At 39.9% G+C, this 17983-nt stretch overlaps 1 protein-coding gene across 4 annotated transcripts in view; it reads right to left on the minus strand.

The window, feature by feature from the left end:
• GIT2 (GIT ArfGAP 2) overlaps positions 1-17909 on the minus strand; it is a 32165-nt gene extending 14256 nt beyond the window's left edge. For 2 of the 4 annotated variants that reach the window (XM_074887716.1, XM_074887714.1), the window contains exons 1-15: positions 17761-17909; positions 13298-13431; positions 12639-12751; positions 11792-11897; positions 11353-11439; positions 11080-11210; positions 9907-10001; positions 9040-9085; positions 7465-7516; positions 7002-7074; positions 6573-6670; positions 6161-6272; positions 5015-5157; positions 4057-4206; positions 682-930 (exon numbers count right to left, since the gene is read on the minus strand). In XM_074887716.1, coding sequence (XP_074743817.1) covers positions 682-930; positions 4057-4206; positions 5015-5157; positions 6161-6272; positions 6573-6670; positions 7002-7074; positions 7465-7516; positions 9040-9085; positions 9907-10001; positions 11080-11210; positions 11353-11439; positions 11792-11897; positions 12639-12751; positions 13298-13431; positions 17761-17812 — 1641 coding nt within the window. In that variant the 5' untranslated portion in view covers positions 17813-17909. The remainder of the gene's footprint in view (positions 1-681; positions 931-4056; positions 4207-5014; positions 5158-6160; positions 6273-6572; positions 6671-7001; positions 7075-7464; positions 7517-9039; positions 9086-9906; positions 10002-11079; positions 11211-11352; positions 11440-11791; positions 11898-12638; positions 12752-13297; positions 13432-17760) is intronic. The other 2 variants (XM_074887715.1, XM_074887717.1) reach the window with 2 other exon arrangements.
• Positions 17910-17983: the final 74 nt, after the last annotated feature.

Raw genomic sequence — 17983 nt, forward strand, 5'->3', positions numbered from 1 at the left:
CTGTCCCATATTCCTGCCCACGGGGCAATCTAAAAAAGATGCAACGAAAAATTTAATAAGCACTAGTGTGTGTTGGGTCACTTATCTAAAGCGTGAACACATCAGTGCAAGATCCTTGTGGCTAATACAGAACTCCCTCTCCACTATCAGCACATCATACAGGAAAATACTAAGCCAGAGGAATTTGTTCCACTGACAGACCTACACCATCTTCAGCCTTCAGTTCCACAGTCCAAATAAGAAATGGGTGACCTAGTGAAAATTTAACTTCTATTTTATTTTAGAAAGGTGGTTCTGAAGTTCCACAAACTGGCACATGCCTGTATATCTCAAGAAAGAAATCCATGAACTTTACCTACCTTCTTGGAATACTATTTATTTTTCTCCCTCCTGGTTTTCAAACAGCCACACATTGATATTTGGCATATATACTGTGGTTAAAAGAAACAGCTGAGCAGAAGCCAAAAGCTCCGGTTTACATATTCCAGAATTGTTATAGCTTTTACTTTTCAAAACATCAAGCTCCTGCAGACATGTTAATACAGCAAACATTAAAGACTCTTACAGTTCAAATTCACTCCGAAGCAGACAGTGGAGCAGCTTTGGTAAGTGAGTGTAGTTGGAATGGACAGAAAAGCTGAACATAAGAAGAAATGCAGAAGCATCAGCAGTTTTACTTACATGTGGAGGGAAAGGCTGCAGTCTTGTTATGCTTTCTTCTGGGTACGTGACCTCTCCCATGGGGAGGTAGGGTTTCTGACCCGATCCAGTCTCATACATGGACATGGGTCTGCTACCCCGCGCAGACGGTCGCCGCTTTAAAGAAGAATTGTTGGTGGGGTCTGTGTATTCAGAACCACTTTGGACCTGATATATATTGGTTGTGGCCTGTCTTCTGAGGTTGGTATTTTCACTCTGTAGCGTTTGAAGCTGAAAGAAATGTTGAGCAGTGGGACTTTGTTTTTCTAATAGCAAGCGTCAAAAGCAAACTGACTATACAATACACGCTTGTCAGCTTTACTAGTGAATCATTACTAATGGCTGGGGTTTGATTTCCTTTTCAAGATCTACTTGACTTGCTCAGTATAAGCATAGAAACATCCATGTTCCAGGTCTGAAAATATTTATGTGCCGATTTCCAGCACTTTTTGCTAGGATGCAAGCTAAATGAGATCTTAAAATTGGTTGTTGTAGTTAAAAACACACAATCCATTTCTTCCAGCCTGGCTGTACTGGCACACGAATCGTGTAATATAAGGAGGCTGTGGGGGGAAGGACTGCCAACAAAACAGTTTTTCAAGCACAGTGACCCATTTCAGCAGTCAGTACAGGAATTTAAGAGGACTTTAACATAAGGCCCATGAAATCTGAAAATGCCAGAACTACAGCAGACACCAGAGGCAGCGCAAAGAAAACTAGAGCTTGCTCTGCAAAGCAAGAGAGAGTTTAGCTTATGAAAATTAAGCACCAGCTACTGCTTTCTAAGAAGCCAACAAGAAATAATTTGAAAGCTTTTTATTATTATGTATTTGATGGATAGTAAAAATGCAACAATTCTGATTTTTTTTTGGTGGAGTTACTTGGAATAAGTTTGCTATATTAACACATCATAAAGAAAAGATGTAAAAAAAGTCAGTATCAGCAATTCTCTAACAATAATTGAGTATAATATTTTAAACAGCTGATGGCCTTTTAAACAGGAAATTGCATGTTTACTATTTGCATTTACTTTGCATCATATGAACCGTCAAGAACATTATCAAAAAAATCCTATTTTGCCTAGAGCACTTCCCAGAACCCTAAATCCAATGTGCAGACTTCTATCAAGATGATTTATGCTTTTTCTCCCCACTTTGTGTACTCTCCAGTAAGACATCAAGTCTCAAGATTTGAGGATCCGCCAGGAGCCAAGCTACTGCTTTAAGGTTTGACATTAGAGGCAACTGTAAACTTTGTAGTCTCCTTCTTCCAAACTTCTTCCACATTTTATAAACTTGCTTTTGCTGTAGTTTTAGCCAACAGTTAATGTAAACTCAGACCAAAATCTTAACCACCCATAAGCACCTAAAAAAAATCAGTAGACACAGAAAGATAATTTTTTCCATTAGAATGCCCATTAAAGTTAATGGAACCATTTTCATTTTTATAGGAAGAATCTACTCTAAAGTGGCATTCATCAAGTGCCTCTTCTTTAATTAACATCTTTTGCTTTGTAATTGCCAGCAAAAGATTAGATACACAGTTGCTAATAAGGTGATACATACAGTGGATAGATTTTTTTCAGTTTATGAACTCCTAAGCCCTTGCTTAGAAAAGAAAAAAGAAAAAGAAGACACTCCTGAATGACTTCTAATGCAATAGATTTGCTGAAGTAGTACGAATATATTGGTGTCTTGTCACAAAAAACCCAGCAGAGAGTTCCCAGATTGTACTGAAGTTCCCAGTAGCTCAAAGCTAAGACAGCTGTCACCCTGTCTCCCATCCTGCACTGGCACAGGGCTGGGTCCATTCCTCACCCATCCAGAGCCACTAAACCCTGAGTTAAAGCAGCCCCATGGTTATACACATCATCAGGACATGAAATTAGTGCAACTCGTCTCCAGAGTGAGCCAGCCCTGCCTATGCCGTCTTTCAAAACAAGTTCAGCTGCAGCACAGCAATGATCTCTCTTCTGCTACATCACATAAATCTACTAGTGTCTCATCAATTCATAAGCCCTAAAGATTTTTTTTAACACTAAATAGGCTACATCTGTTTAAAGAAACTCAATATAAGTGAAAAGTTAATTCAATTGATGCAGAGAAATGCTTAACCAGCACAAGCTGTTAACAGACCAAGGAAACACCCCGAGATCTCTGAGGTTCCTCTCAGTATTCACCATTCCAATAGATCTGAAAGGCCAGACACGACTGTAAGAGAAGGATGGCACTTAGAGAGAGAGATTCCAATCTGCTGAATTAGCTTGGCCTCAGATGCTACAAGCTCAACAGTTCCCACCACTCACCAAAGCATCAGCCTCCCTGCCCCAAAACAACGGGGAAACAAGCTCTCAGCACAGGTTCACCTCTGCGGGAGCACAGCTGGAGCAACCTCCACAGGGAGAGAGCTTTCCACAGCACATACTGTGAGCCTTGCAGTAATGTCATTATTTGGAAAACAGGATTTTTAACTCTAGGTAAAGGAATTCATTTGAGGAAGCAGCCAGCCCTTGCTAGGCTAGGTGACAGACAGGACAGTGAACTCAATACAGACATAAATTCTTTTACCCCACAACACTGGCAAAGCATTCAACAAACTGTTGATTTGTTTATCTAAGGATTAGAAGGCCTGGCTTCCAAACAGGGTTTTTGGAGCTTTAAAGTCAGGATTTTAGCAAAAATATTCAGTTTTCTGTTTGTATAAGACTATCTATATTCTAAACTAGGTACTTCTACCTTATCCTCCTCTAGACAAAACCCACACTGAAGGTTTAAAGCAGCAGTTGAGTTTACCACTATATCCTTTATGTGCTATTTCCCACGGATTCAAACGCAAGCAAAGAAAGAAATCTTGGCCTCCTGGTATACAAAAACTTTATATTGTATTGCCACATTCCAGATTATTTTCTACTGCCAAACCAGACTGGAATTTTTATTTCCCTTCATTCCAGCTAGGCTTATTAATGGAAAAAAACCAAACACATTTACTGGGAAAGTTGGAAGTACGTGATATAGATCCGTGCACACACGGGAGATGTGTGCTAGCACTTACTTCCTCATTGCTGAAAGCTGCTTATCTTGAAGCAAGACAGCGAAAACGTACAAGACTTGCAACAACTGTCTCATCACTTGGAAAACTGATGTCAAAGTGAACTGAGCAGATCATCATCACCTCCACAAAAACACATCTGCTGCACATATACGTTTAGTCTCGTTGGATTCCAAAGCAGCTCCATTTTAAAATAAGTTGTCTCACTATCCTGATATTGGGTTATTGCATCCTCAGTTTCAGCAGTTTTATTCTGGTTAACTTAAAATACATCAATAAATGAAGGGGTTACACTGTTGTGCCTGTTACCTTTTTCTGCATGATTCTCAGCTCATCACTCAAGTTGATGTTCACTTTCATTAACTGCTGAATCTTTACCTCAGAAGCCACCAATGCATTTTTAACTTGCATATATTCTTGGGCAGTCACTGGTCCATCTGACAAGTCTGAATCCAGGCTCTACAAACAGTAAGAGAACAGTACTTACACCACTGAGAAACAGATTACCAAAGGAAACAAGACAATGAGATTTCAACAGCTTTTCATATATTTACTTTAAAGGAATCATGGTTCAAATAAAGCTCAAATTAATAAGATCCATTCATTAAAATAATTTTAGTCCAATATAGAAGAAATTTGATGTCAACCAACTCTTAGCTCCTTGATGCACAAAAACATTTCTCTCAGCATTTCAGTGACACAATACCCTTTCATACGGATTTTTTTTTTTTTAAATATGCAGTAAAGAACTGGAAAGTCGCAAAAGGCAGACTACTAAATATCCAGTGTGCGTGTTACCAGGGAAGATTAAACTAGAACTATTAGGTTTACTGCCCCTTTTTTACTATGCTGCATTATTTTCAGGAATGGTTTAAAACACTCAGTCGCTATTGGTCTGCTGTAAATACTTCTTCAGTAGAAAGCGGTAAATATTTGTGAAATACCATAGAATCACTGATTAAGAGTGTTTTGGTAAGTCCAATTATTTCATCGGTGCAGTCAGATCTATATCTTAACTCCAGGCATGCACAGTGGCACACATTACTTTTCTAGAGGAGCACTTTATTTACAGTATAAATTCTAAAGTCACAAGACTTAATTCTGTTAAAGTTCATAGACTGAGGCATGATTCTAAAACGAGTTTGAAAATGAAAATATACATTCTCTGATCATTTATGCATGTTAAATCCCCCCACAAGGGGAACGATTCACTGCAGGTTACCTTTATGAATAAAATTTGGTGTGTGTATAAATATTTCAAACCTACCTTCTGTCTGTTTGATTTAGCTGCATTTGTTTCCAGATCTGTATCTTCATCTGAAGCAACGCTGTCATAATCAGGCTGGTCATTATCCTGACTTTCATTACTATGTTGATTGCTGATTGATTTGAGTATCAGTTCCACGTTTTCTGTAGATCAAAATACACCATTTAAAAATGTACTAGTAAGTTTGGAGAAGAAATGGAAGTGCATACTTTAAAGTAATTAAAAAGAAAAATAATCAGAAAAGATCTTAAGTGAGACAATACAAGACATGCCACACATTTGAGTAGCCCAGTTCAAAAAAATTAATTTACATCCACCTAATAGGTATGGATTATTACTGGCTAAAATGAAAAGACAAAACCATAAAACTTTGACATTTCTTGTAAGTGTTTATACAAATTAAAGTGGTGAGAGTCATGCTTTAGCAGCTTAATAAAATTCACATAAGGGAAAAAAAAACCAGAACAGACTACACTGAACAAATGGACGTCAACATTCAACTGAAAAATATAGGCAAAAATTAAAAGTTAGAAAAGTGTTTGTATTTTTTCTCCAGAGGGAGAACTAGTGTTCAGCTGTTGTTCCATACCATGGCTAGAACTATGGCTCTGTCTGGTTGTTGGCACAGGTATTTGTATTCTTTGATATGTACCGTAATCAAGAAATATAGAAAGTAAACATTTTTAGGCAAATTAGCAATAAGCTCAAGAGTGTCTACATTACAGCAAAGTGCTGCATGCATGGAGCAGCCAGGAAAGCCAGCATCTAAACCACCAACATTATCCCAGCCGCCAATCAGAAGTAGTATCACTCGGAACCGTACAGCAGTATTCTGGAAAATTTTACCAAGTTATCATAAAAAATCACAACCACCATAAAAAGATGCTCCTGAATTGCACATATCCCATTTGATTGAACTGTATTACAAATACCAACCTTAAAAGACAAATTTCCTGTACTCGGGCATTATTTTGGTGGCCTAATGCATGTTGTCAATAGCCTGCTATCCACACGATCCAGTTCTTATCATTTATGGAAACAGTATAAATCTCTTCCTTCATTCATATACTACTTCTGAATGAGGCTACAGTATCAAACTACTGGAGAATTGCACGCAGAAGAGCCGACAAGCAAAAATATACCCACCTTTTGAACCAGTGAGAGGATTCCCCTGTTGTCTTCGTTTGGCATCACTTAAAATATCTATAACTAGCGTAGCAAATTCATGGGCATTGAATCGAGCCAGCTTCTGTCTTCCCTGAATTACAGAATAATGGAGAAATAAAAGCAGTACATCATGTATTAGATGAACACCAGAGTCCCCAGGTAGAACTAAGACTACAGCACTCACAGCGAGCTGATTGTTCAATTACACTTATCGCAAAGTGTGATTTAAATTATCCAGGTGCACACTCCAGGGCAGGGAAAACATGAAACTATTTTAACCTCTTTACAAGGAGATGCAACTCTTCTACAGTGATGAAGTACAGTAAAGCAATATTACTTAGAATACCTGGCCTATGAAATATAGTTTTGCAGTATTAAGAAGATTGCATACCTGATTCCTAGTTGAGGAATATTCAGGATTTACGGGAAGAAAAGGGACAACTGTGGTCTCTGTCACAAGAGTACTATGATTCTGAGTAGCAAGCCAAACTGCTCAGGGAAGAAAAAAAAAGAGGAAATAACCTTCCTGTACTATTTGACAGTGTTTCTTGTCAGAGAATAAAAGACCACAATTTCAAACACAAACACAATCAATTCAAAGGAAGGCTCTTTTCCCCAGAGGGTTCTCTACTTCGTAAAAAACACAAGATTTTTTCAAATAATGTCACCTTCAGACAATGCAAGACAAAGAAACTACCATTATCAGTAATTACTGAATACAAAAATACTTTAAACAGAACATATGCTTGCACACTAGCATCTTGTATGTAACGTAACAACTCCAGTTTATTTCATACACATCCCAGAAAGCCTCATTCACCTGCATCTGTTTCCCTCCTGTCAACTTCATCGTACACATCCATGGCAAGTTCTTCAAATAAGTGGTTGCTTAGCTAAGGGTAGAAAAGAATAATTACAGCTTGAAAATAAACACAACCACAAAGTTGAAGGCAAATAGTAACATTTAACATACAGATTTATATAAAATACAAGAAAGCAAGACAAACAACAAAGTTGAAGGCTCTGAACTGGTGAGACAAACCTAGAGACACTACCCCAAACAAGACCAACAAGTATTTGCTCTCTGTCATGGATTTGTCATCATCTCTGCTCCTCCATTTCTGCCTATTTTCATGTTTTTCTCCAGACTTTAACTTGCTACAGAGTTGACATTTATTTATGCAGGAATTAATAGCAGCTGAAGCCAGCTTGAGAGATGAAGTGCAGAGTTTGCCACGTCCAGACAAAGATGTGTCACACAGCACACCGGCAGCTCTACTTACAGACTGAAGCTTCTTCTTGGCTGCTTTGGCAAGTTCTGATAAATCTAGACTGCTATGGAAAAAAGTGATCATTACATCTACAGCATTTCATAGCCTGTTTAAACACAAATTCCACATTGTGATAATTCAATGACTAAAATGTCACTTATTTGAAACTCATCAATCTTTTAGCATTTTTAATATAGTTTTTAACACATTGATCTTACTAATATTGCTAATATACCAACTAGTATATTCCTAAGCTTTTCTAAACAGTCTTAAATTTAAAACAATAGAATCCCTCAAATCCTTTGGAATATCAATACCCACATTTGCATAGCTCAAGAAGCAGTCAAGCTGTAGTGCAACAAAATGCTTTCTGTAAGGAATCGGAACAATACGACCATTCTGGCCACAACTCGAGCCCACAGAAAACACCCAGGATTTGTTCCACTGGACTCTGCGGGAGGTAGGTGACCATCAGGCTGGAAAATGGCTACAGCAACAGGGCCATGCTTAAAATTATCCTGTACTGATTAGTAAATAATCTCTTCTACTGGTTTCCAGCCTTGAACATGAGGCACAAGATGGAAATTGTGCGGTTCAACAGAATTTATCGTAAGAGTCACAGATCAGGAAGCTGACAAATTCTGAGTCCATATTTATATCCCCCAGGGGAAGACTCCCCTGACCTACAAGGATGGAAGGGCTCAAATAAAATCTCTGTGTGATTAACTGACATCACAGAGAGTTTGTGCAGTCAGTCACCTTGACAAGAAAAAAAAAAAAAAAAAAAAGAAGAGACCAGTGGAGGACATCAGGCAGTGCTAAGACAGTCAGGCTCTGCGATCTGAGCAGCATCTTTGAACATTTCCTCTGCAGGTCAACTTCCTTCTCTGTGTATGAGGCAAACAATACTTGCTCTGCAAAATACTTTGCACTGAAAATACACAGTACCTTATCCAATAGCTAAACACGGCAGATCTAAAAAAATTACAGATGTTAACGCTATTTTACCAACTACTACATAGTTTCTATAATTTTTATTACAGTTTTTCATAGCAATTCTGCAAGCAATAAGTTGAACAATAGTTTACTTACAGCCGTCTTATTTCCAATTGCATAGCAATAAAAGAAATAGGAACTTACGATTAATACTTGGTATGTTTTATACAAGTATGATTTCACTGATTGTAAAGAAAAGTTAAAAGCACTCAGATGATCCAAAGCATAAATATTTTTGGAGAAAAATGCAGCTTCCTTGCAAGCGTTAGTTTCAAAATGCTCTATCAGGAAACTAACTCAACTGGTCTTTATATTATTTACAAAATCTGTTTCCCAGGAATCCCCATGGGTGTTCCCTTAGCACTGCCTCACCTTCCCCCTGCATTTTAACAAATATAGTAAATGTCTACAATTTTCTGATTTTGTTTAAATGACAATATTCTTTCTAGAAAAAAAAAAGTGTCCAAGATTGGTAAAGGCCCGCATTAAAAAGTTAGAATGACAACAAGCTTAAAAGTTGTTTCAGAAAGGAAACTTAATTATTAGGTTTATTTTGGTGTTTTCAGACGGGCCATGGAATCAGCAACTTACCTGTCTGCCATCTGAGGTATAACAAAGTGCTGTCCATTTTTATGCTCTAGAGTTGAAAACAAATTGTGCTTTAATAGGTTGTTACTGGACTATAATTTTCAATGTTGTCAGGATATACGGCTGGTATTCAGTTTTACTAAAGGACACGGTAATGAGAAACCCAAGAATATATGCAACAGGCAAACAGAGTAATTCATCCAGCGTGTAATTACTCAGTTTCCAATTACAGGAAGCTAGCAAGTCTTAAAAGAAGGTTCCTACCACAGTTTCCTGGTGTTATCAAAGATTCCAATTACATCTTATCAACTGTACTAAAATTCCATTTAAAAAAAAAAGTTCTAACACAGGTGTCTTTACAGCACCTAATGGCTAAAAATTTTTAAGTGTGCTCTGTTCAAAAGGTACCTACTTAATTGAATACTCCACTGCTTTTGCACTTTAATGAGAAAAATCTACTTAGAAGAGTTCCTACACTACCTCCTGCAGATTATTCAACATTCCCAAAATGTCTGTTCTCCCTGCAATTCACTCCTTGAAGTTAAACAGTACTCATCTGATCTTAAATGTAGGTTTCTCCACACTTTCAGGGGTGTGCCATTTATAGAACACACATTTGTGAAAAAACAGAAAGGAACTTAATTTTAAGCTTAAGTATACTTACAATCTTGCAGTTTTATCTGTATTCTAAATGCATTATCACAATCTTACAGCTTACACTTTCTTTAGCTCTTCCTATATAATTTACATTATGTTAGCATACTTGAAATGCATATAAAAAGTGTAATAACACTGACACAAACATTATATACCATTGTTTGAACTGTCCTATAATTAACAGATTTCAGAGTGTAGTTTTTTTCTACTTACCTGGTTTCCTGCCACAGAGATAGAAAGCTAACCTGTCTGTGAGTTCATACTGAATTTCCACCAGGCGCTCTGCCAGGTCATGATGGCCACCTTGTCTGGTTTACACACACACATAAAAGTTACATTAGTTATTCATTTTGAGACGTACAAAACATTCAAAAATGGTCAGAGCAATAGATGTAGTACAAGCCACTGTTCAACACTGCACACGTTTGAGTGTATCAACACAGCACAGACTCACAGCAGGATTTTCAACAGTGTGTTCCAATGGGCAAGAAACTATAGATAAACTTTTACAAACTTCCAAAATGACACAGTGAAAACTCTGAAAGCCCTTGCCTACTGCTTTGCTGTAGAAAAAAAATCAGATTATACCAGCCATCTTGAACTACAATTTCTTAGAAATCACCCAACTTCACATTTGAATAATAGCACTGAGAAATAGAAATATTCTGGCATAGCAATATTCTGCAAGCAAGTGAATTTATTCAGTCTTCAGATTCCATGCATGGCCTCAATTCAAAAGCAATCAGAGCAATGAGGATGTTTTATTTACACAAATGTGCAGCTTCTAGTCAATTAGTAATGTCCAATTTTGCATATAAACACAACAAATCATCAACGCCGTGCTGTAAGCCTTGCAGTGCCTCATTACTGCCCAAACGATCAGCAGACACGTTCACATTTAATCTTGACACGGACGCTGTCTGCCCGGGGGAAGCCTAGAGCTTCCCTGAGGGTGCAGTTGATGCGGTGGATGCACCTAACAGTTCACTGTCACTAAAAAGCCTGGTTCCAGCCCCTGCTCCCCGACCCATCTGGGCAGTCCAGCCCTTTCCTACAGCAATCCCCTATAGTTAATCTGCACTCCTGGAGTCTACTCGGCTTGCTGAGCTTGCAGAAACTCTTCTCTGATTACTTTTCTGTGAGCTGCTAGATCGGCACAGCCTGTTTCACTGGGATCAAAACTGTTGTGTCAAGCATCCAGGAGAATACAGGCTATGAAAATGCTTATTTATACTCTTTATGCATTTGCTCTTTCTGGAAAAAGTACTTACTAGCATTTAACAGTCAAATTATTTTCAGGACAGAAACGTATCTAAGCAGGTTCACCATGTGATTTATGAACATCAGTTAATACAGAAAAACATCACACATGTCAGAGCCTTCTACCTTGCATAGTCAACTGGAGTTTTTCCATTAGAATCTTGCGTGCCAGGATCAGCACCATAAACTGCTAATAATTCTGCTTGTAAAGTCTGTCCTGCCTTAGCAGCAACGTGGAGCGGGGTGTTTCCTTTCTCCTACAAGTTAAGAAAAATAGCTACTTAATCAACAGGTCTGAGTAGAAGATTGAAATATAATGCGTATCAGCTGAAATCAGTTTACATATTGCAAACTGTAAGAATTAATTGTATCTCAAAATAATGAAAAAAGCATTCATACAGGATGAAAGAAGTTGGCTTGAGCTCCTAAGGAGAGCAGTCGCAAACACGTCTCCAGATTCCCTGTCCTTACACTGGAATGGAGTTGCTGAAAAAGAAGCAGAATTGTCCTGAATACAGTGGCAGTAACTGGGATTCAGCATTTGCTTTTTCAGCCGTGCTTTTAGATATGCAAGAATTCTTGGGACAGCTGTTTTGTGTAAACGCTTTTCTCCAAGTTAACCTAAATTGATGCCTCTCAATGATCCACATCTCCAGTATCCATATATATTACCCAAAAAAAGGGCTTCAAGTTGAAGACATGCTGTATTTGTTTATGTAATAGTGCTGAAGAACAGCAATAGTTAAGTCAAAAGCAACTAGTTTAGTTCAGTCAGATTTCACTGTTCTGTTACACACAAGTTGCAGTTTCTGCAGACTGCCAGAAAAAACATACTAACCTTACTGAGATCTTTGGCAGTAACACTGTCATCTTCACGGCACGGCAAGCGATGAACAAATGCTAACATTTGATATTTAGCTCTAATGAATTCTGCTTTATTGGGGCTGTAAAGAGACACCCAAGCAACAGAAGGGAAAGAAAATAAATATTAGTGCTTTCACAGTAATACAGACACTCTAGAAAAAGGAAAATTCACAAGTGCAGATTGCGTTAGATCTTTGCACGCTACTACTAGCAAAGGTAGATATGGAAAAATATTTCCATTAAAAAAAACAACCCAGCACAGATTGTCTAACTATACAGAGCATACTTTTGTTTCAAACATCAAAGTATCTGCAGCCTGTAGGATGTAGCGTATATTTCTTAAACACTGAACTTAAAATTACGCCAACTGAAGATCTATACTTACTATATACGGTTATTTACATTTTAAAACAAAGCACCATATTCAGTGACAGAACTCTCAGGTTTTTACTTTTTTAATTCAACCAAACCCAATCTCATTAGCAGCGCTCAGTTGACTGAAACACGTGGCATGAGAATTAGAAGCTATCAATTCAAGTACAAGTAAAGGTCCTCACTATTCAAAGTTAGAGGTCGGGAATCAATAGTTCAGAGAATTTAAGAAATGTATTTCCATTTCTGCAATTTAATTTTTAAAAATTAATTACTGGAAATTTAAAAAAAATAAATTGAAAATGAGTGAACAAATAACTAGTTTACTCCTGTTCGCTTCCAACAACAAAATATACACAGGTTCTCATGAATACCTTGCTGCCTCTGCCACTGCTGAATAAAATCATCACGCTTCTACAAGAATAAAAACCCTGACATTTTCCACTTACTGCACTTTATCCTGCGGGCTAGCTTTGCGCCTTCCGCTCATAACAGAGGCAGGGTCCAGCAACGAATGTTCCCATATGGAGTTAGCACCATTATTATACAGTGTTTCAACCATCTGAAATCCAAAATGTATACAAACAGGCAGTAAAGAAATTTTTCTGCTAGCTGCACAAACCGACTAATCAAATATCTGTAATTATTTTCAAGCAGACAGCAAATCAACAGAGATTCCTATTGTGTGCCAGCATCCATAACCTACTGGCATCTCAGAACCACACACATGTCTAGGAGGTTATGATGTGGAATGTAGTAAGAACCCCTTTAAAATTCTCTACTCTTCCCAACAGTGGCTCTTTTGAAAAGAGAGGCTTGCTATATATGCAAAATTGAGGTTCAAGCAGATACATTACAGAAGTCAAAGAAAAGTTGAAGGTCATCTTCCAAAACAAAGGTATCAAATTAAAAAGGTGTAGACAATTCTGATTTTAGTGGTCTATCACAGCAAAACAAGAGAAATAAAAGGAGACTACACTTAGAAAAAGAAAGCTTAAAAGGACCAGCCCCTCTCAAACAAAAGCTTAGTGATATAAATTCCATTAAAAACGCTTTAAAAAATTAATATATCCAGTTTAATGAAGGAAGACACAGTTTCACTTTTTACCTGCAGCAGTGTGGGAGGCCATGGTGTATGCTTGAGATGTCTCACTTGAGAGATGTGACGCCCCAAACTTCGATGGACGCTGCAGCACTCGTCACAGATCAGAATCCCCCTGTTTATAGATGCCCAACAAGGATCTGAAAGAGAACCGAGTATTAAAACACAGGAGGCAACATGACCTTGTATTTCAAACACTGACCCTAAAATGAGGACCCCTGCCTTCTCACCTCAGCTTCACTGCTTAGCCCTTGTATGAGCTTGTAAAAGTTACAACCTTGCTGGGAAAGAACAGCCCTTGCACTTACCGGGGGTGGAGGAGCCCTGGGACAGCAGGAGACCTGCTGTGGAAACTCAGAAAATAACCCTGCTCTTTGCAGTTCTTCCTATGAAAATACTTTCCTTTGTAAGCATAACACTAAATTTATTATCTTCTTGAAGTGCATATGTGTCATTTAGTGGAGCCCTACAAAAATATTTCTAATAGTACCTACCTGCTCTTTTGAAAAACTCATAAATCTATAAATAAAAAGTGGTAATAGTAGTCATGGTTTTTCACATACTACTCAGTCTCCAGTTCTATATTATTAAAATGTTTTTTTCATTTCCACATTAAATAATAAAAACACTCCAGAGTGTCACAGTAAAAAAAAAAAAAAAAGGAAGAGACATATGTGTCAAGTTAAAGGCTCAGTAAAATAAAAACCTGTCAAGCAAATTAACTTCAGCTCTGAACAGATCCATCTTATAAGCAAACCAGAAGGAAAACTGATGGAAGCTGAAGTAGCCAGTAACATATACTAGCTATTAGGTAGCTCCAAACATCAGAAAGTATAAAGCCGATTAGGAATGTTACATCAGATTGAAAATGAATATATGCGCCACAGGACACTGAACTGAGGTCCCTCTGCTGCTCTCAGCCCAGCCTTCAGAAGAAATTCCAGTTTTCTGTCTGTGACACATGAAACTCAGTGTGCCAAGAACCCTGCAGTAACAGGCAACTGAGCAGCAAGACAGACCTTCAGATCTATCACATCCCAGGAGAAGGAAAAAGGAATTCAAGACCTCTATGTTGGAAAATTCTTCTTAATTTCAAACCCAGAGATGAGTTGGAGGCCAAGTAAGCGAGACTGGTGTCTGATGAGAGAACTTCTGCATCCTGTCAGAATACATCTAAGCAATTGTGCATCACAAAAAAGTCTTCTCTGACCCATGCAATAAATTTACTGAATCCCTGAAACATGAGATCTGATCATAGTTGTGGTTTCTAAGCAGAGTTGATGTTGTGTGTGTGCTGAAGGCAACGTAGGCAAACCTGTTCGAACCACGGGCCAGGAGGGATGGGAGCATCTCTTCACAGATGATAACTATCACAGCCCAGAGCCAAATTAAAGCATGTGTTTTAGGAAAAAAAACTCCTAACCTAATTTAAAACACAAATTAATAACAAGCACGCAACCTCCTTATTAAGTCATTCCATTATTTTAACAACTTTTACTTCTAAGAAGGAGAAAAATAACAATGAAATGAGATGCACTAGTGCTACGCTAACCCAAGAGTGGAGGCAGCCTTCCAGATTAACGAGTCGAGTCCCTCCTCATCACAGACGACCTTATCACACGCTCATTCATAAACTAACAGGATTCTTCTGCAAGCCATCCCGTTTCTTGTTTCAATCACTAGTTACAGGCTGCTTATGAGCCTCACTTGGTTTTGACTACCAGTCATCATCAGGATTTTCTTCTTTACACCCACCACAATACCTAACTTAACTGGCTCCAAACAGCTGTTTAGCCATGATAGTCACCTGTTTATTTGGTCATTTCAGAGCAGAAACAGGGATTTAAAATTCTTCTGAAGAAAAAAGCTGTGGCCATGCTTGTAATTTCAGCTTGTACATTCTACTTATTAAAAAAAAAAAAAAATCACATTCATGAAAGAGTCCATGTTTATGTAGAATCTGTCAAAAACTGGCACCACTGGAAATGTGTGATGCAAAAGAAGACAACAGTAAAGGAAAGACAACAGATGGATTCGGTAAGGGAACTGCAAAGTTCAGCACTGGGCCAAGGGAACGCTCTTTGCTCCCGGCAAGCGCTGGGGAGGCCAGAGAGGCAGCTCAGCTTAGCCCCGGTTTAGGAGCCTAAACGATACGGAACAGGGTGGTGGAGAGCAGACTGATGAAAAAGCAGTGGGAAGTTCAGCACTGCAACCTGTTTTCTGAGTCACGCTGGTTTAACTGAGGTTTTTTTTTAATGAAACTGCACAACAATTTGTAGCCCCTCAATTCCAAGTCATACCTGGCTTAGTACCACTCACTTGTTCTCAAATAACAGATGGGGATGGGAGAGGGAGAAGGAACAGTGTTAGACAGTCTGAAGAAACAGAGAGCGCGCTGTCAGGTTATGGGAAAATTGTTATTTCGGGTTTAAATTTGATTTAATGAAGCGTCTGTGCTGGAATTCGAGTAATTTAAAAAAAAAGATTCAATTATGGGCACAATCAAAATACATTTAAGCTGATACCAAAATACTACAGGGGAGAAGCTAGAAAGATAGGTCAGATCTGTTTTCAGGAACATGGCAGAGCGATTCAAAACAGGAAGCGTGTGATGAAGACAAGCCTGAACCGTGAGTTTGAAAAGTGAACTCCTGCCTGAGAATAGGAAGTGTACCAGAAAAGCACATGTAAAATCACCTCATGTAAAAGAAAACCATTCACACTTCGCCGCAGAAGCAAAGCGTGCACGGATGAAGTTCAAGGGGCAGGCACTAATTAGGACAGCAGTCCGGCATTCTGCGCTTGCTACACCTACCTGGGGGAACAGGCTGCAGCCCCCCAGGTCTCCTGGCACAGCGGCACATGTAGCAGCTCCCAAACACCCCTCTGACAAATCCTCTCTGGTTTAAGTAAAATTAAAAAACAAAACAAAACAAAACAAAAAAACCCCAAACCCTTCTTTAAGAAAGGATTAAATTAAGATTTCTTTATATAGAGAGAGATAAACCAGCAGATTTCTTCACCAAGATAAATATCTGACAATGCTATAATGTCGTGACACAACAAAATAAAAGGCTAGCTTACAAGATTACCCTAATAGTGATTCTGATACACCACATATTCCTGACGAGCTTAACGAATACAAACCCAGTAACCCAACTTAATCTCAAGAGTCATAACACCACTGATGTTTAAAATCACAGATACACTCCCTTGGATGAGATAGGGACCACTGCCTGCCTAAGACACGCAAGCTCTATTTATTGTGAAAACAAAATTCTATATAGATAAAAGTAACTCTGCGGGAGTTAATTTGGGATTTTTATTATTTTATTTTTTTAAACAGAAGTCCCATTTTACAAAAGCTGTCATCCCCTCTCCCACATCATATCTTCTGGCCACTCAAACGTTATCTACACCCCACTGTTTGAATTAATTTCAGTCATACATAAGCAATTATATTGGAAGAACCAGCACAGAACACAAACAACAAAAACTACGTAACTTTGAGAAGACAACAAATATACACAGTTGCTAAAAAAACGCCCAAACAAACAGCAAACTGGACAGTTTCAAATATAAGAACTATAAATGGTCAGAAAAGGAGATGCAACAGACTTTCTGAAGACAAGATTTGTTTCAATAAGCTCCCAAACCTACCTGCTGCGTAACACAATGTGCATGTCCCGAACATGTTGCTCACTGAACGTTTCCAACAGGAGTCTATTGGACACTTCCAACACCCTTTCTTTGGAAGTCTGGGATCTTAAGTTTAAGTTTTACTTCCCCCTGGCCCTCAGAATAAGGGATGTCTCCACAGCCAGCCCCGCTCTCACCTTCACAAGCCCCCGAAACAGCCACTGTCCCACTCAGTGACACATTTCCAACCTACACCTTTCAGTTCCGTGACTAGAAGATTTCTTTAAGCAAGCCTTCCTCCTTTCGAGGCTGAGGAGTTGCAGATTTACTTATAACCAGGGGGTGGTCGCTGTCCGCAGGCCATTCCCGACGGCCTGGCCCCTCAGGGCGGGCCCGGCCCCAGCGCTGGCCCGGGGGGGCGGGGGTAACCGCCGGGCTACCTGTGTGCTTTATAACCGAAATTAGAGCAAACTGAAAAGAGGTTCGGTACGAGAACGGGTCCTTCCGAAATAAGCCGATACCGAGAAAAACACTAAAAACGCATCCAAAACCGACAGGGGCGGGGGGGGGGGGGGGGGGGGGCCGCTACAAGGCGGTGACACCCCCGCAACAGCGCCGGGGAGGTGCGGGCCCCCGCTGAGAGGAGCCCCCCCGCCCCCCAGCAATACGAACCCGGTGGAGCCCCGTCGCTCCCCGCCCCTCACGGCCGCCACCTGCCCGCGCCCCCTCAGCGCCTGAGGGCGGAGGGGAAGCGCCGCTGCCCGGTCTGAGGAGAGGGGGATGGGCTCTCCCGGGCGCCGGGGTGCCCTCGCCGCGCCGCCGGTGCCTACCCTGGGCGCTGCAGTCGGCGCAGACCTCGCTGCTCCTCAGGCGCTTCGACATGGTGCGCGGCGGCGGCGGGACCGGGCGCTTCCTGCCGCGCTAACGGGTCCCCGCCGCCAGCCCCCGCGCTGAGCCAGCAACGCGCAGGCGCACGGCAGCGCCGCCCGCTCCGCCGCCGGCGCTATTCACCAAGCTGCGTACGCCAGCGTACCGGGCGGGGTGGGGCGGCAC

This window comes from Strix uralensis, chromosome 17, assembly GCF_047716275.1.
Source record: "Strix uralensis isolate ZFMK-TIS-50842 chromosome 17, bStrUra1, whole genome shotgun sequence".
NCBI classification, from domain to species: domain Eukaryota; kingdom Metazoa; phylum Chordata; class Aves; order Strigiformes; family Strigidae; genus Strix; species Strix uralensis.